The sequence below is a fragment of the Benincasa hispida genome, chromosome 6 (assembly GCF_009727055.1).
Source record: "Benincasa hispida cultivar B227 chromosome 6, ASM972705v1, whole genome shotgun sequence".
Classification (NCBI taxonomy): Eukaryota; Viridiplantae; Streptophyta; class Magnoliopsida; order Cucurbitales; family Cucurbitaceae; genus Benincasa; species Benincasa hispida.
In genome coordinates, this window is record NC_052354.1 from 46,435,666 (window position 1) to 46,453,766 (window position 18,101).

The window sequence follows — 18,101 nt, forward strand, 5'->3', positions numbered from 1 at the left end:
TTTTGTATGAAGATATGAAACTGATGTAATGATTTGGTTTTCTGAGTTTTGGCCTTTAATTTCTCTTTGTTTGATGAGCTTTAATGTCTTCCTAAGATTCTGTAATTTATTTGGAGTCATTAAAGTTAGAATTAAGCTATAATTCGAAGAAACAAGCGAAGGGGCCGAGTTGCAGATTTTAGACGATGAGCCTCGGTTCATATCAACGTTGAGCTTCAGTAGCTAAACGATCATTTAGCTTCATATGTTAGCCGATATGAAGGAAAAGCTAAATGATCGTGTAGCTGCGGGCGTTAGTCGTTTAGGTGTTGTACGCTAAACGATCGTCTACCTCAAGAGCTAAATGATGTGTTGTTTTGCTATGCGATGGCACTACACGATCGTGTAGCTTCGTGTGGGAGCTAAGCGATGAGGCAAAGAGCTATGCGATGGCGCTGAGCGATTGCTTAGACGATTGTTTACCTTTGATCAGGAGCTAAGCGATGCGACAAAGAGCTATGCGATGGCGCTGAGCGATCCCTTACTCGATCGTAGTAGCAGCTGAGTAATGCGTCGATTACTATGCGATAGCACTAGGCGATCGCTTACCTCGGACGCGTGCTAAACGATCGAGACGAGGTGCTAAACGATGGAGCTATGCGATAGTGTTTGACACTAAGCGATCGTATAGCATCCTCCGGCGTTAGACGATTACACTATATGATCATGTAGCTTTGTTAAACGATAGGTGTTGGTTGCTAAACGATGAAGCAAACACTAAACGATCAAGCCAAATACATGACGATTGTTGTCAATGCTAAACGATATGACTTAGCGAGATTTTGAGCGAGAGCAAGAGAAGTCGGTTCGATCGGTTCTCTTGAGGTTTGGTCCGTTTCAGCTTCAAATGGTTTGTGGTTGGTCTGGTTAAGTCTCTGCTGGTCCGGTTCAGACGATTCGGGTGCAGTTCAAGCGGTTTTGGAGCGGCTCGAGCGGTGTTGAAGTTGTTTTGTAATAGTTAGGCTTTTGCTTGCTTGGTTTTGCCAAAACTAAAATCATATCAGTACGTGTTTAATTATCTATGCATTGGATGTATGTTATAATTAAATAAATCTTGTATGTGCATATAGTATGCCATTTAGATTTAAAATCCCACCAAAGGAAACATGCAACATGCATTGAAAGTATGTTATAATTTGTTATAATATATAGTATGCATCTTAGGATTAAGGTCAAGTTACCTAGGTCACTGCTTTGAAATAGTCAGTCTTAAACAGTAAACAGCGTTATAAAGTAAGAGTGACTCATTTCATGGTTCGATCTTATAGAAACCCTTTTGCATAAGGACACCCTGACTCCTCATGTCCCTATATGAACGAATTAGGATCACTTCGTTTGTAGCACTTTACAACTCCTTGTAACAACTACAGAGCAGGCCGCATCGAATAGTGCTACCAAAATAAGGTACTCAACCTTACTCATACACTATAGATCATTTTGACTATTTACTCAAACCCGATCCACCTTTATGTCTACACATAAAGTTCAAGTACTCATCCAATAGTCAAGGGACTTTTAGGTTTATTGGATTTCTATTCAAGCAATAGATCTATTCAATAACAACTTTATTGAATTTTCAGAATAAGTTCCATTGTTTACATACCACGAGTTTTAAGACATAAAACTCAACATGCATATCATTGGAATGCGACGACTTAGAGATCTTAAGTGATGTTTTCATGAGGGGAGTAAATATATTGTATTCTTTTAGGAGTATGTATTATATGAAATATGTATTCTTTTTCCTTCACTAGGTTTTTTTCCCATTGGGTTTTTCTTCTCATTGGGTTTTTCCTAGTAAGGTTTAAGTCTGTCTCTTATACACATCTAGATGTGTATAAGAGACAGGTCCATATGCCTTATAATTATTCATGTTTGGTGTCTATGTAAATCCACATCCTACTTACCCCTGTGTTTATAAATAGTGACATTTGGTGGATCTTAAAATCACATATACATTGGTGAGAATTCCACTTCAAAATTCCACTAATTTTCATATCATCCAATTTTATAATTTTAGTTCTTTTATGTTTTATTATATTTTATATATTTAATATTATTGTATTATATTTTCTCTATATATGTGTTCTTGTTGTACTTCTCAAATTTACAATAATATTTTTTTAAGAAATGTTTCTCAAATTTTAGAAACAATAAAAGGAAACAATTATTTAAAAAACCATTTTTTTAAAAGAAAAATTGAAAAACAAAAATAGAAGATAGAAAGTAGAAACATTATCAAACCATCTGAAACTCCATTTTAGGCGTCAAATTGTAACAAGCCAAATTCTAGGAAATTGCATGTATTTATCTTGATTATGTAGATTTGAACTTCGAATTTTAGAGATAGAGAATTTATTTATTTTAGTTAGATCGGTTTAAATTAATCTTGGTCAAAATATGGAATTAATTCGATTATTGGGAATATAATTTAATTTTAGTTTTGGAATTTGTGCATTTCTATTGGGTTTTAAGTGGAGTTTGATGGATATTTAAAATCCTATTGGAATCTTAATTATTGGATTTGAAGTGAAAAAAAATAATAAATTATGTGGTTGTTGGGGAAAATAAATATTTTTGGTTGAGGGAAAAGGGGATTGGGATTTTAAGAGTTTTTATTTATTTAAAGGGGGTGCCTCGGTTTGCTTGCAAAGTAAAGAAGAAAGAAGAAAAAAAGTAAGAGAAGGAAACTCCCCCCTTCTTCCTTGAAGCAGCACACGCCCCCTCCCTCGTGAGATCCAGTCACCAATCGCAGCTTCCGCCAGATGTCGTAGTCGACCGCCACCCATCCACCATGAAGCATGTTGGCGGTCGTAGCACGCATCCTCTCGAGCGGTCGTTATTCGTCACGCTTGATGCCGTCAGAAGTCGTCCGTTTCTCACAGCCCAACCCAACTCGTTGTTCACCACGAAGCTCCGTCGCGGTCGTCGCTGTCATTAGCGCCCGCGAAAGATTTTGTCTGGATAGCTTCAAATCTACTTGAGTGACTTTGTTCATGCGTTTGTTTGGGTAAGGTTTGGTTGTTTATGGTCGGTTTCTTGAGTTTCTTGAAAGATCTTGGCTATCTAGTGTAATTTTAGTCCGAGATTGGTTCAATTTTGAATTTAGAAGACTGAAGTTGAAGTTTTAAGGTGTTTTAGTGGGCTGTCCAACTCTTCATTGGATCAATTTTGGCAAGTTTTAGGTAAGTTATATGGGGATTGTTGGAATAAATTGTGTATGTTTTGGGGATTGGCCCCACAAGTTGAACTGTATGTTTATGGTTGGTGTTAGGAACTTTGATTCAAGCATTCACTAAACTAAGAGGAAGGTTCAGTTGCTTGATTGCTTGGGTTAATTCCTGTCTCTAAAACTCAAGGTAAGCGCTTCACTACCGATTCATCCTCGAACCCAAGTTATTATTAAGTATGAGATTGTATCGAAAGCATGATTTTATATGTTGGAATGAATTGTTGTGACTTGCTATGTTTGACTGATAAGGGGGATTACGGAGACCTCTGTTTTGTTGGGTTGTATGTCCTAAAACTCGCAGTTTGTAAAATTAAATATATTCTAGTTGCAATAAAGAAGTTATTGAGGTTTATTCAATAAAACTGTTATTGAATATGTAAATTGCACTTGTAAAAACTAAATCCAATTAAATAAGATTCATGGCTATTACATGAGTACTTGATAGCTTGTAGAAATACAAGCTATTGTAGTCTTTTACTTAGAATTATGAGGGCTAATAAGAAGAATATGCGTTAATAATACCAAAAATTCATGTGGAAAAGTGAGCTTGCGTCGACCAGCACCAGAAATCCTCACTAACCTTATATCATGCGTTATATTGCGTCAAAATATTTATTTTTGTAGCAATTGTAGGAATCGATCGCATGCGTTGATCCCAGTTCATCGCAGAGTTGATCGCATGCGTTAATCTTCAAGAAGACAAGTTCATCGTATGGATGTTGCAGCTACAAAGTAATAGAAGGTTGATCGCAAGGTGGGTGGAATGCGTTGGTACTTCAGGAGAAACGAGCATGAATGCATACCTTGGGAGTATCAACAAGATAAGGTGATGTTGACATTGCCCATACCACGAAAAAGGTAGCAATGAGTCAGAATGCAATCATCAACGCTGTCGGCGTTTGAGCTCTATAAATAGCACCTTGGATCTTCACTTCAAATCATCCGAGTTTCCGCCTTAAGGTAGATCCTTGTGATCACAGATGAGAGCATGAGCAGACACTCTTTGAGGATTCTTCATCTCCACAGCCCCTTCCGAGTGACGACCGGAGTTTTCCCAGAGATAGAGCTCGAGAGAGACTTCTCCACCATCCATTCATGACACCACCGACGGTCTTGACGTACATCTGATGGAAGTAAAAGATTGCCTACATCTAGCCCTCCATCTTTCTTCTTGTTACATTTCGACTTAAGACATTAATACATTTTGTAATCAATGTATCTCTTTAGTTCCTTCAACACCATCTTCATCATCTTATTCTTCTTTATCATCTTTTACTTTCATTGGAGTGAGTTAAGTGTAGATTGCAAGAGTTATCACATACTCGATCATGCGGCATAGAGATATAACGCATGTAGCAAACCACCAAGAGGTGTATGTTGTGCGAGTATAGTGAGTCAATCCTCTTTTCTTAGTGCGAGACTATCGCAATGCTTGCTATAAGCTGAGTAGCTATAACCAACTGTCCGAGAGGATAAGTAGTGGAACTCACTAAGCAAAGTAAGCAGTGTTTCTAGAGATAGAAATAATCTTGTGTTCAACGCAACCATGCGTTATAGAGATATAAACATGAGGCTAACCACCAAGAGGTGTGCGATGCGTTAGTGTGGCAAGCTGGGATTACCCTTATGACCAAGCTTAATAACACGGTGAATTTATCCCCTCTACAATTCTATTTCTTCATGCATCTTTTATGTGTTAACAGTTGCCTCTTCTCTACCAATTCTCATAGTTAAACTTCCATTGCTCAATCTGTTTAGTTAGGAGTAGGAGTAGTGCATAATCCTTTAACTTCTGTCTTTTTACTTTTATTCATCGCCTCAAACGCATTACTTCACAAACATTATTGAGTTACAAGTCCTTGTGTTTGACCTTGGATCATCCCGAGAAACTTGCGTTCTCGTTATACTTTGCGAGAAAGCAAGAAAACTTGTGACAGAAACGCAAGGTCATTGCATACGAGCTTAACGCATATTTCATATTTTCTAGTCCAACGCATGATCGTCGACACATGGAGATTAACGCATACCATAAGATGCATATTTTCCTGTCCTCTTTTCCAACCAACAGTATTTGGACTTTATGTGGAGACATAAGAGTGGATCAAGTTTGAGTAGATAGCCAAAACGGTTTATAGTATACGGATAAGGCTATATACCTTATTTTGAAAACACTATCGGATGCGGTCCACTTTGTATTTAGTACAAACGATGTGATCCTGAATCATTGATGTGGAGACATGCAAATGGAGGCGTCCTATGCAAAGAGTTCGTGTAAGATCAGGCCAAGAAATAAGTCACTCTTACTTTATAACGTTGTTTACTGTTTAGGATTGACTAATTCAAAGCGACGACCTAGGTAACTTGACCTTAATCTTGAATTACTATGAACTCTTGTTTATTCGAGATTATCCTTAGATTTGCATGGGTGAGGGTTAGCTCAACAGCACCGACTCAATAAGCCTCCCATTTCAGGGTTAAGACCGGGTAGATAGCTGCGGACATAGGAGTGAATTTCATAGGGTGAAAGATGAAATTCACTCCTACCCGCTTTTAGGGATAGTAGAAAGGTTGTTCCCTTAAGTACTAACTCCGAGTCTTGAACAAGGGGCCCACCGTAAGATTTATTTTGTAATTAAGCTTTATTTTTTTATGTTGGCTACTTGGATAAATTATATGAGATTTATGTATTTGGCTAAGCTAAAATATAATTTAATTATTTGAAATTAATTGAGTTTTATTTTGGCTTGCATTTGGAGATTTGATTATCTATGGAGATAATTAAATTTGTTTGTGGGAGTTTTTAAAAGAAAAATATATATAAGTATATATATATATTGAAAAAGGATTAGGGAATTTGTTTTTTTAAAGGGAAAAGGAAAATGATTAAGCTTTTATATACTTGTGGGAAAGGTTAAAAAAGAAAAAGAAAAAGAAAAAGAAAATAAATTTTATTTCTCTCTCTCTCCTCAAGACCTCGCGCGACCCGCCCTTCTCTTCTTTTTTCCGTTTTTTTTACCCAAACCCTAGCCGCCAGAGCCGCGTCGGCGCCTATTTTTTTCCACTGCCGATCTTCTTTCCTTCTCTAGCCGTGTCGCATCGCCAGAGCCATCACCGAGCATCGTTGCTATCCCATCGCCGCGAAGAGCCATCCCTTCGTTCGTCGTCTGCCGCTGCCTCGTTTGGTACCTGGATCGTCGGGTTGACTATGAGTCGCCGCGCCAAAGTCGTTCCGCTCGTGCAGACTTGCTTCTGCCGCCGCGCCCAGCCTTTCAGCCCCATTTCTACCGCCGCGACCAGCCACAAGTCGACGCATACGACCGCCCTGCCTCCGATCAGTGCAACTGCTCGTTTCAGTTGGCACTTGATAAGTTCCTTCGTCGTTCCGGTCAGCCACCGTTGAGTTCGTCGACCGCCACTGCCTATTCTTGCAAAATCTTGAATTGGGTAAGAGTTGGTTTATTTTGGCCAAGGATTGGGTTTTTTTGAGATTTTTGGAGTGTCACTTTGTGTTGGAAACAATTTTGGTTATTACCCATTGTGTTAGGATTTTGGAAGATTTTGGGGCGTTGCTATCAAGGAAGAGACCATTCTTTTTGACAGAAAATTTTTGGAGTTGGGTAAGTTTTATGTAAGTTGGTTGGTTATCCTTTGGACTTGGACCCCGAGGATTTATTTAATCTTTGACTCACTTCCTAGGCCATAGTTGTTAAACTAAACTTGTGGTTAATGTCATAAGATTGATTTGAGTTTGATCCAAGGGCTATTAAGGAGTTATTTGTGCAGACTTTTGAGACCAAGTTGAGGTAAGTAGTACTATTACCGGTGCCTTCGTGTCAGGCGGCTTAGACTAGACCTATAAAGTTACTTAATGGACTCTTGAAGCATGATTTTTGTCATTATGTTTTACTTGTTACATGACAGTTATAAGTATTATGAGCATGTTCGAATTTCTAATCAATACTGATAATATGTATGTGATGCATGAATAGACTAATAGAGCGGTTTACCGTCTCGCCTTGACGCATGTTTTATTTCAGAGGACCTATAGGTCTAGTTTTATGTTTGACAGTGCCTACGGGCCGCTAGACATGCGTGAGTTGAAAGGTTCATGTTCATGTTATTTTTCCATATTTGACAATGTGCCTACGGGTCGCTAGACATGCGTGAGCCAACAGGTTTACGTTCATGTTACTTTTTTTTTTCATGTTTCATGTTTGACGGTGAACTTACGGGCCGCTAGACATGCGTGAGCTGATAGGTTTACGTTCATGTTATTTTTCATGTTTGATGGAGAGCCTACAGGCCGTTAGACATGCATGAGCCAACAGGTTTACGTTCATATCATTTCCATGTTTGACGGTGTGCCTATGGGTCGCTAGACATGCGTGAGTCAACGGGTTCACATTCATATTATTTTCATNATTATGAGCATGTTCGAATTTCTAATCAATACTGATATTATGTATGTGATGCATGAATAGACCAATAGGGCAGTTTACTGTCTCGCCTTGACGCACGTTTGTCAACGGGTTCACATTCATATTATTTTCATGTTTGACGGTGTGCCTACGGGCCGCTAGACATGCGTATCAAAGCAAGATAGTATGTCTTTTGATTTTCCTTTCATCATAAAAAACGGATGTAGCTGTATGAGCCATGGGTTATCTTTCTTTGCTCGTGGATGTATAGCCTGATCCCGGTAATTGGATCACTTACTGAGTATTTTATACTCAACCTTTATCTTTATTTTTTTTCAGGTAAGGGCAAGGATACTCGGGCGACTGATAAGAGGAATTCCATGATAGTGCCAAAGGAACCAGAATCGCTTCCGCATTTGACCCTTTATAATTTTCTCATGTTTTGATTTTATTACATTTATGATTTTATTATAATTTTTTTATATATAATTTATTTCATGTTAAAAAGGGTATCGGGGTTGAACGATTTAAGATCTTGAGATAATGGCAGAACATTTTCTTACATACTTAAAGCAGTTCAAAATCATGATTATTCTATTTTTTTTTTTTTACTTTATTTTCCTCAATGTGAATATTTATGCATGCATGCATTAACGATCCCTTTTTAGTAGTCCTAGGAGGTAGGGTTGTTACACCCACCCCTCTCATTGGCCTGAGAGGGACAATTTGGTGATTGGATCACAAACCAATTGTTCATTAAAGGATCAGTGGGACTCATGGAACAAGATGCAATATTGGAGGTAAAACAATGTTTGACCCAACCGTTATTACGAACAACTGGTGAAGGGTTGACTTACTGATTATGGTTATATCAAGTGGACAGAAATATATCTACAATGAGAGGAGTACAACTACTGAGCTTTAGTGGAGTGATCTGATGGTTAACGAATGTTGATTAATTCGGTTGAAAGAGTTTAACCAATTAATATTGGATCGTTGGAGTCCATATAGGTTCATTAGGTCTCCTAATAGCTCACGAACAGACTAAATTTTAAAATAGCGTGATGAGAGAATTTGAAACGTTCAAATTCAGATCAAGAGAATTATCAATCATATATGACATAATTAAACGTTTAATTATCAAATTAAATAAAATTGGAGAATTAGAAAATATTTAAATATAATTTAAATATTGAATACATGAATAAGGATTCATGTATTAGGAATTGATGGTTTAATAATTTGATATTTGATTATTTATTTTTATTAAAGTTAGTTATGAGAATGAATTTTTGTTTAAAATTAATTAATATTTTGAAATTGGTTCTCAAAATGAAAATTTGATTTTAACCTAAAAATCAAATTAAAATTAGATTTCAATTTGAAAGTTGTTTTTTTAATTAAATTTTGAAAAGTCTTATAGTGGGTTTTTCCCACTTAAGACACCACTTAATTCCACCCAGATTGTGGGTGCTTGTGTGTCATCTCCTCTTCCATTTCATTATGCATGATGTTATTGAACAAAATGAGGATGAATTGGCTGAGATTTGTAGAAGGAGACCAGAATGTTTTGAAAAATAGGTCTTCATCTTCAAGAGAAAAAACTAGAAAGACAAGTTTTTCTCTCCAAAAATTCCGTTAATGCACTCTCATTTTGATCCCACAATCTAATTTAAGGTTCTAGAAGATAGTAAAGAAGATCAAATGGCGGTCTACAACTTATTGAAAAGGAGATTCAAGTTAGAATTTGAAGGATTGAAAAGTTCAACAAAGATACACCTTTGAAACCCTATTCTCTTTATACGAACTTGCATGTTTTTTTTGCTAAAATTAATGCAATTAGAGTACTTAAGATCCTAATTGATTCCACATGTTAAATGTCAACACCATCATGTTTATGCCACAAAAATTATGATTGTATGTGAATGTTGTGGTTTCTGAATGATGGATGTATTTTGAGATTGTTTTGAACCATTATGGGCATGATTAAAGACTATGATTATATGCTTATGACTACGTGTGGACTGATAGTAATTATTAGTATTTTTATTGGGCCATGCACATCGTATATTGCAAATCCTCGAGTTCACACTTTATGCCTATGTTTGCGTCCTTCTGGGGTCACTACTTACGAAAACGTGCCTTCAGGCTTGCCCCTTATGCTTATGCCTATGTCTACGATGCGTAATGCACTTGAGTCCCGATAGGAAGGTTAACAACTCACCTAGTGAGCCTTGTAGTGGATCGCTTACTGAATACATGTATATACTCATTATTTTCTCTTCATGTTTTTTCAAGTAAAGGTAAAGATAGATCGACGAATGACAAAAACTCGATCATTGGGACATGACAATACTTTCAGTTATTTCATTTATTCATTAGTTAATTTATTGGTTTATTCAATTTATTCTAAATTTAGAGTCAGGGGTGCTCTGTTCTATGATATTATTATTTTTTGAAATAAATTCGTCATTTTTATTAAAATTTTCTTTAAAAAATATACATTACTAAGCTTATGTATGTTGAAGTACAAATTTTGGACCAACCACAAATTGCCACGTTGTGCACTAAATTAATGACAAAATTCCAAAATCATCAAATTTATGACCGATTAAGAGTTGACATGTGTACCAAATTGAAAGTTGACATGTGTCCCAAATTGAAGTTGAAGGCAAATTTTATGTTTTTGTCACAGATCGAGTAAAATTAACTTCGTCTAATTTGACGTTATAATTTAGGCTTTGGTCAAGTTATGTCCAAGAATAGGCTTAATTTGGGTTTAAATACCAAGATAAGCCAAAATCCAATTAATTGGGCCCTAAGCCCAAATCCATGGGCTAGACCTAAACTCACGAAACCCATAGAGAGCTGGCAAATTTAGAGAGTCCAGAGAGATTTCTATAACTGTATCGTATCAACTTCAACATCAACACCAACTCAAATTTAACTTCACAAAATACAAAATACGTTTGGAAACCTCGTGTGTATAATAACTACGTTCGGATCGGTGAGATTCCCGATTGGGCTTGCCAAATTGGATGAGGATGTGATCCCGACGACCGTAGCCGAAGGTCTTATTCTACCTCCATTGACGTTCTGTTGCTTTAAGCATGATTTCCATAAACCCCGCTAAACGACAAACCTTAGGCATTGCCTGTTCACTTTACCAGATTACCCCTAAGCTGCACCCACGAGTTTATTTTATTTTCATTATTATTGTTTTTCTTTTAATTATTCTTACTTTTTGGAAACAAGCAACCACGATTTACATCCTATGGCACGGCTATCTGAAATCTGAATCTCCTCCACCGTTCCCCACATATATATCGCAACCAGAACTATATATGAACCATTTTGATTTCCTTCAATTTTAAAATTTATGTTTCATTTATTCGATAAACATAAAAATTTATATATTTAGTTCATGAAGTTTTATATTTTGCATGTATATTAAGGTTGAAAGTTCATAATTATATTAAATATAAAATTTAAATTTTATATCTAATAGATCAATTAATTTTAAATTTCAAAATAAAATTGTATAATATGGATAATTTTGGACCAAATGACATAAACAACATTTTGAGATGAATGAAAGTATAGACGACAAGATGTGGGCCAAAATGAGAAGTGCAAGACAAGATATCGCGTAGGAGAGCAACGTGGCTTGGCCCATGCCATCATGCTCGGAGGCATATTCTAGCCCAAGGAAATTCATGAGGAGAATGTGCTTTGTAAAGGAGTCGACCCAAAGGAGGAAAGAGAATTCAAATGTAATTTGAAAATTCTTGAAGAAGAAGACCTAAGTTAATAAGTATTATAATTACTAGGTAAAACTTTTAGAGAAAGTAAGTTAACTTTAATATTCGAACGCTTTGCTTGCTACACAAATTTTCTTACACAGACATCGAAATCTATTTGATAAGCAGCACACTAATGTGCATATATTTTATCTCGAAAGTCACATTATTTACCCAATTACAAATTTATGATTATTATCCCTAAAGATCAAGTACAATTTCTATGTATAGAATTTGGCATAAACCTATAAAATTATATAATCTAATTTTCAAAAGTTTGTTTTATTTTTTTTAGAATTTATCTAGAAATTCAAGTTTTTTTTTTTTTTTTAATAATAAATATGGATAGAACAATTAATTGAAATGAAAAGAGTATAAACTTGAGAAAACACAGAAAAATAAAAACAAATTTATTATTAAAAAACTTACAAATATACAAATTACAACAAATTTGTACAAATGTCGTAGTTGAATCATTCCATAATTTTAGTACCACAAAAATTATAAAATATGCTACTTGGGTTTACATAAAATTTAAAAACAATTAATTACGAAAAATTTTAAGAAAAAATGTCAAAACTATTTTCGAAAATATGATAGACACTTCAGCACCAATAGACTTCTATAAATTATTATTACTGTCATTATTGGTAAACTTCTCTCCACCTCTAAAAAAGAAGATTAAAATTTTATTATTTGATATAAATAATTTCTCTTATTTTTTTATTTTTGAAAATTCCCAAAATCATCGGATATATTGAGAGAAAAAATAGAAATTCACAAAGGAAAGTCTTGTTCTACTGTACAGACTACCGAGATTCCAGTGGCATTTTGGAAATTAGGAGGATTCTACAGGTCAAAGTAGCTATCGTGTATCCTTTTTCTCAACTTTAACTCGTCTCGGAAAAGGATGAACAGAAGGGGTAGTTTCGTAATATATAGCAAACATGAGTGGCAAATATTGTAATGTTACTCACGCGGAAGATAGCGCGTGGAATACACGTGCGGATATGAGAAAGCAACGTGTAGAAGGGGACATGCAAATGAGGGAATGGTGGGGAAAGAAAGGCAGGGAGTGCGCGTGGGCGTAGGTTACACAGTTAACGGCGGCTGGAAGAGCGAGAGTGAATAAGGCCAAAAGATAAGGGTAAGGGCTGTGTTTGGACGCGAAGGTGGGGCCTACGATGAAAAAGACGTCAAATTGGACAAAACCAGAAATCGGAAGACCGAATCGCGGTGGGTGTGAAGAGAGAAAATCACCCACAGAGCCCACACCCACTGCGTTTGTTTTTTCAGAAAGAGGAAGAAATTCAGTCGCCTTCTTCTCTGTAATGCGATCTTCACAGCCCAAAGAGTGAGAGAGAGAAAAACTGTACGGATTCTGAGCTGAAGATTCTCACTCTCCAACTGCCTTTTCTGTGGTGGGTTTTCCTCAGCAGAGGGGACATGCCGGAGAACATCCCAACACCATCCTTCTTTGTTGCTTAACTTCTTGGCAAAACACTTTTAAGGTCTCCCTTAATGCTATTACTACTGTTTTCTTTCATCGTCTTCCCCATTTTTCCTGTTTTCAATATCGGCTTTCTCTTCATCTCGATTGTTTCTTGTGATGTACTGGATTCTCCATTATTTCGGGTTTACAATTGTAGGGGCTATGTGTTGTTTGCTTATTATTGAATGCATGTGAAGTCTGAGATCAGGGCAGGGGGTTTCGTTTTGTTGTTTGGTTTAAGCCTGACTATTGTCCTCTTGCTGTTTTTTAAGTTGTACAGAGCATTTCGCTTTCTTGGTTCTGGTTATGGGTTCCTCATATTCATGCATCTTCCATTTCAGTTGGGCTGTTCTTCTCATTGATATTTTTCACCTGTTTGCCCATGCTTGTTCTGAATGGGATTTGCTAATCATTATTAGACTCTATAGTTTCGTCTGGTATCGTTTCAATGTTTTGGTTTCTATTCTCGTTCTTTTATGTTTCAAGATTCGATGAATTACGGACGTTTGGGTTTCAAGTCATTTTCATTATCAGATATTTACAAGTATGGTTTTGTTGATCTTTCTTCCTTTTTGATGAATGCCACAAGTTGGTTGGTGCTTTAGAACTCTGTTTGCATGCTTCCCCTTGTATGCGCTTATTATCTAAACCTCTTAAAGGCCATGAACTAGAACTAGAGTTTCTTTGTTGTTCGTTTGTTAAAAAAGCATGCTGTCTTCTTTTTTGTAATTCGTATTTATAATACAATTTGATAATTCTTGTTTTTCCCATGCTGTTATTGACTTTTGGGTACACAACCGATTTAGACTTCTTGTGCTTATTTGTTGCAACTACTGGCTAGTCGGGTTCGTGACATCTTTGTTATGGTTATATGTATAAATGATGCGATGCCAGATCAACAATGAAGAATGAATAAATAGATGAAGAATTTATAGGTGGGCATTGTAAAAGTTATCTTTGTTGAATCAAGTGACTTGATTATATGTATAATTCTATATTTCTGTTAGTGCGTCTCATATTTGATTGCCTGCCTGGAATTTGATCTGAAATACTTTCTCTTGATCATAAGATCTTTTTCTTGACACTTGACAGTGCACCATTATAGGCTTCTAGCAGCATATAGTCATTTTCCTTATATAGTTTAAAATCTTATGGTATTTTTCTTATTTGAATTGAAGGCAACCTTGTCGTTTTCCCCCCCTCTAGCTGCTCATAATTAGGTTGCGGTGAAAGTTACATATTAAAATACGTTGTACTTGAAAGATGAATTAATGATGTGGTTTTGCTTGAAAAAATAGGTTTAGAATACCATTTCGTTTGATGTACTTGAGACTTGTTTTGCTTTAGTTCCTTGTACTTTCAAATGTCTTAATTTAGTGACTATACATTCTAATAAACTTAAAATTAGTCCTCACCTTTGGGTTTACCAATAAAAAAAAAAAAAAAACCCTTTAGTTTATGATTACTTCTTGGTAAAAAAAACTTGGTCCCTATAAGTCTTCCCTCCAGACATCTGAGAAACATATTCACATTGAGCATTTTATTGAATGAAAATTCCTATTATTATTTGTCAAGTTTGATAAAAGTAACTTCACGCGGACAATGATAACTAATTTTATGATTGATGGAAGTAGGACTAAATTTGAACATTTGAGATTATGGAGAGTAAAATTGTACAAGTCCCAAAGTATAGGGAGTAAAATTTCTTATAAAAAAAGAGTACAGGGAGTAAAATGGTACTTTAATAAACAATTTAACTACCTTCTTACCAGGGAAATCAATGTTCAGTTGCTTCCCTTTAGATCAATTAGCACCACGACCATTTCACTTAACTCTATTTGAGCATGCCACCTTGTACTCTTATATGAGAAATCTTTAGATTTCTTGTCAATGGGTTTTGTAGACATCATTAAGCTAATCTTTATGCATTTTGCTTTATGTAGATATAGACCCAATATAATGGTTGATCCTTAATATTGGCGCAAGGATGATGCCGATATCAAGGATGTAGATCGAACTTAAGCTGGTTGCACAATTTCCCCTTTTCCTAAACAAATACTATATGATATGATTGAAGTTTGGTTTGGTGGTTTGCCAAGTTATATTTATTATGAAATAATTAAACCAAGTCCCTTTTTTTCTTTTTTTTTTTTCCCCTAATATCTTTCTTACCTTGTTTTATCGCCTCATCCTCTGGTGTGTCTGCTTTGTATTTTGTATCAACTTTCTTCTAACCTTATCAACTTACTCTCGAGTGTGTATTGTGTTTTGAGTTGAGCTACCTATGGTGAGAAGAATATCTTCACTGCTTTAATATGTTGTTTGGCCCCAATTTGTGGTTTCAGACTTGTTGATGAACACGATGGCCATTCCACTTGAGAACTTTTCTCAGAAAAATCTTGATCAGGACTCCATCCATTCAGTATTTCCATTTTCTGTTGATTGTACACCGTGGCGAAACCCAAACGAAAAGAAGATTACAATGGCCTTGTCTGATAATATAACTCTAAAACTTGAAACTCCCCCACAGCCTCATCACAAGCTATTAGGGGTAGGCCTTCAGTTACCAGATCAGGAGTCATCCACTGCCCATTCAATTGGTCAATCTCTACCTAAAGTGTGTGCTATGGAAGTGCAAAATGCTCAAGAGCAATGTATTTCTTCAGAATCTGGTACTTGCATGCTTAGGTTCCTCGGTTTATTTATTTATCATTCTACATTTGTTTGATTAGTAGTAGTGTGGCTCACCCCGACACAGATAACAATGAGTACAAATTATTTGTATTCCTTAATTTATTCTATTCTATTTGCCAATTAAAATGGTTTAAGGATGTTTCCTGCAGTAAAAGTTATTTTGCCTACTCATTTATGGTTATCTTTTATGTTTTCAACGTTTTGGATGTGTTTTGGGCTGTCTAACCAAAAGTAATTCTTCCTCCTTCAGGTCAAGATGAAAACTGTGGCGAGAGTGTGGAGAATCAGATGAAACCATCTATTTTGTTTAGCAACCCTGAATTTATGCTCAATTCTCTCCAAGTTGATGGCAGCCATCCAATGGTAGGTTGAATTGTGTTATTTGATTTCTGTTTCTTATTTGTTGCTAGGCTAATTTCTTTCTCGATTTTAGACTCGAGTATCATACCCATACATTGATCCTTACTATAGCGGGCTATTGTGCAGTGCCTACAGTCAGCAGGCTATTAATGTAAGTTTCACTCGTCATCTTGTTTCTTCCTCATCCTTTGAACTTTACATTGCGAGTCAATCAGTATGGAGCTATCTGCCTCTTAAATTCTCTCTGCATTTTATCTTCTTTTATTTGGTTCTTATTTGATGTCAATGATATGATTCTCATCAGACTCAGGCTCAGGTAAATTCCAGTGCGGTTGGAATTGCACCTGCAAGAGTCCCCATATCGCATGGTCTTGCTGAAGATGGGCCCATCTATGTCAATGCAAAACAATACCATGGAATTCTTAGGAGGAGGCAATCTCGTGCAAAGCTTGAGGCTCAAAACAAAGTCATAAGAAATCGAAAGGTATCCCTCCCTTTTGAATTTGATTTTGAACACTCCCATCATTAATCAATTGGAATGAACTCCTCAAGAGTTAAATATGTTTGAATGAGAAGAACTCTGGAACCTTAAGCAGGCTTATTAAGTTAAGACCCACTTGGAAAGTCATTCCAAATGTGTACTAAATTTGAAAAAGAATATACATGCAAGCTTACTAAGATCCATCTGGAAAGTCATTCTGAAAAGAATGAAAATGTTTCCATGAGGTCTAACCTAAATTTGAAAAAGAATGAACATGCAAGCTTATTAAGGAGACCCGTGTGGAAAGTCATTCTGAAAAGAGTGAAAAACGTTTCCATGAGTTCTTACATAATTGCGTTCTCGGTTTCAATCCATGTTGGCCACTGTTAACTATCATAAAATACTATTGGGTCATGTGGTTGATATGTGGCCCTAACACACGTCACTCAAAAAAAAAAAAAAAGGTTATGCTTCTTGCTTGTATTTCAATTGAGTATTCCCTTCACCTTCATGTAAGCATAGGAAAAGAAATTAAAAAAAATATTAATAACAAAAAGGTTATGCTTCTTGCTTGTATTTCAATTGAGTATTCCCTTCACCTTCATGTAAGCATAGGAAAAGAAATTAAAAAAAATATTAATAACAAAAAAAAAAAAAAAGAAGGAAAAGTTGGTCACTGTGATTGGCCAATTGGTTAGGTTGCACAAATGTGTGCAACCCCAAGTATTGTTCATTTCAATTTATGGTTGACACCTACATTTTTTGGCCCACTAAACAAGCTCGTCTATTCCTAAAATTTATAAGAGCGTCCTTCCTTTCAGTTTTTTATTAGACAATGATATCATTTCACTTTTATACACAAATTCTCCCTTCATTGCAGCCATATCTTCACGAGTCTCGACATCTTCATGCACTGAACAGAGTGAGGGGATCTGGTGGACGCTTTCTCAGTGTGAAAAAGAACCAACCATCCGATCATATAACTCCTCCAGCCACATTGTACCAACAGAAAAGTACACCAGACTTCAATACTTGTAGTCCTGAAACAGGTGACCGTGGCACCATGACTGCAACTTGCTCTGAGATCACAAGCATCTCAAATGGATCGGTTATGTTTGGGCGGTCTGACAGTCAGTTCTCCACCGTCTCTTCCAATGCGGGTGGAAGAATGGAGCAGTATCGTGGACGCTTTGTGCATGGGTGAACATAGGACCATGCATCGGTTGTCTAGTGAGAAAAATGGGGAGGTGGAGGAAGACCAGACCAGAGTCGCACGTTAGTTTAACTAGACAGGCAAATCATCCTTGGCTTTGTTACTTATTTATGCTTTGTGATTTTAGTTTGGAGTGGGCAGAAAGACAGCCATTAATGTACTTGAAAATATTGGCATGATGCCCTTCAATAATTTGCTTGTGTTTAAAACAAACCATATTTTAGAAGCAGATGTAATGGATTTAGAGGTTTGGGCTGCATGGATTTGTTTGAAACAGCTAAAATGAGGAAGGGTATTTTTGCAATTCCGAAGAATTTAGACAATGTTGCGCCTTATTTGGAATTTCATGTTCTGCTCGATACTGATCGCCTG

General features: G+C 36.2%; 1 protein-coding gene and 2 long non-coding RNA genes across 9 annotated transcripts; all 3 read left to right on the plus strand.

The window, feature by feature from the left end:
• Positions 1 to 2,654: 2,654 nt before the first annotated feature.
• LOC120079990 lies at positions 2,655 to 8,255 on the plus strand. Of its 4 annotated transcripts, none has more exons than XR_005482389.1 (2): positions 2,655 to 3,398; positions 8,029 to 8,255. It is a non-coding gene; the product is annotated as an uncharacterized LOC120079990 (long non-coding RNA). The 4 variants fall into 4 exon arrangements; XR_005482387.1 differs by lacking the exon at positions 8,029 to 8,255 and adding an exon at positions 3,896 to 4,507; XR_005482386.1 differs by lacking the exon at positions 8,029 to 8,255 and adding an exon at positions 3,905 to 4,507.
• LOC120079989 lies at positions 6,158 to 7,387 on the plus strand. Its single transcript, XR_005482385.1, has 2 exons — positions 6,158 to 6,715; positions 6,816 to 7,387. It is a non-coding gene; the product is annotated as an uncharacterized LOC120079989 (long non-coding RNA).
• Positions 8,256 to 12,707: 4,452 nt separating the features above from the next.
• On the plus strand, positions 12,708 to 18,012 carry LOC120080239 (nuclear transcription factor Y subunit A-4-like). Of its 4 annotated transcripts, none has more exons than XM_039034826.1 (7): positions 12,708 to 13,000; positions 13,788 to 13,916; positions 15,327 to 15,653; positions 15,926 to 16,038; positions 16,109 to 16,186; positions 16,340 to 16,519; positions 17,397 to 18,012. In XM_039034826.1, exons 3-7 carry the CDS (start codon positions 15,335 to 15,337, stop codon positions 17,718 to 17,720), a joined length of 1,014 nt encoding a protein of 337 aa, XP_038890754.1. In that variant the 5' UTR covers positions 12,708 to 13,000; positions 13,788 to 13,916; positions 15,327 to 15,334; the 3' UTR covers positions 17,721 to 18,012. The 4 variants fall into 4 exon arrangements, with proteins under 4 accessions (XP_038890754.1, XP_038890755.1, XP_038890752.1 ...); XM_039034827.1 differs by lacking the exon at positions 13,788 to 13,916 and adding an exon at positions 14,925 to 15,007; XM_039034824.1 differs by lacking the exon at positions 13,788 to 13,916.
• The last annotated feature ends 89 nt before the right edge of the window (positions 18,013 to 18,101 follow it).

Excerpts from the sequence above, each read along its gene's own strand:
- LOC120080239 (XM_039034826.1), top strand. The coding sequence starts at position 15,335 with ATGAACACGATGGCCATTCCACTTGAGAACTTTTCTCAGAAAAATCTT. Across the intron at positions 15,654-15,925 it reads ATGTATTTCTTCAGAATCTG|GTCAAGATGAAAACTGTGGC; the intron begins GTACTTGCATGC and ends TTCCTCCTTCAG. Across the intron at positions 16,039-16,108 it reads TTGATGGCAGCCATCCAATG|ACTCGAGTATCATACCCATA; the intron begins GTAGGTTGAATT and ends TCTCGATTTTAG.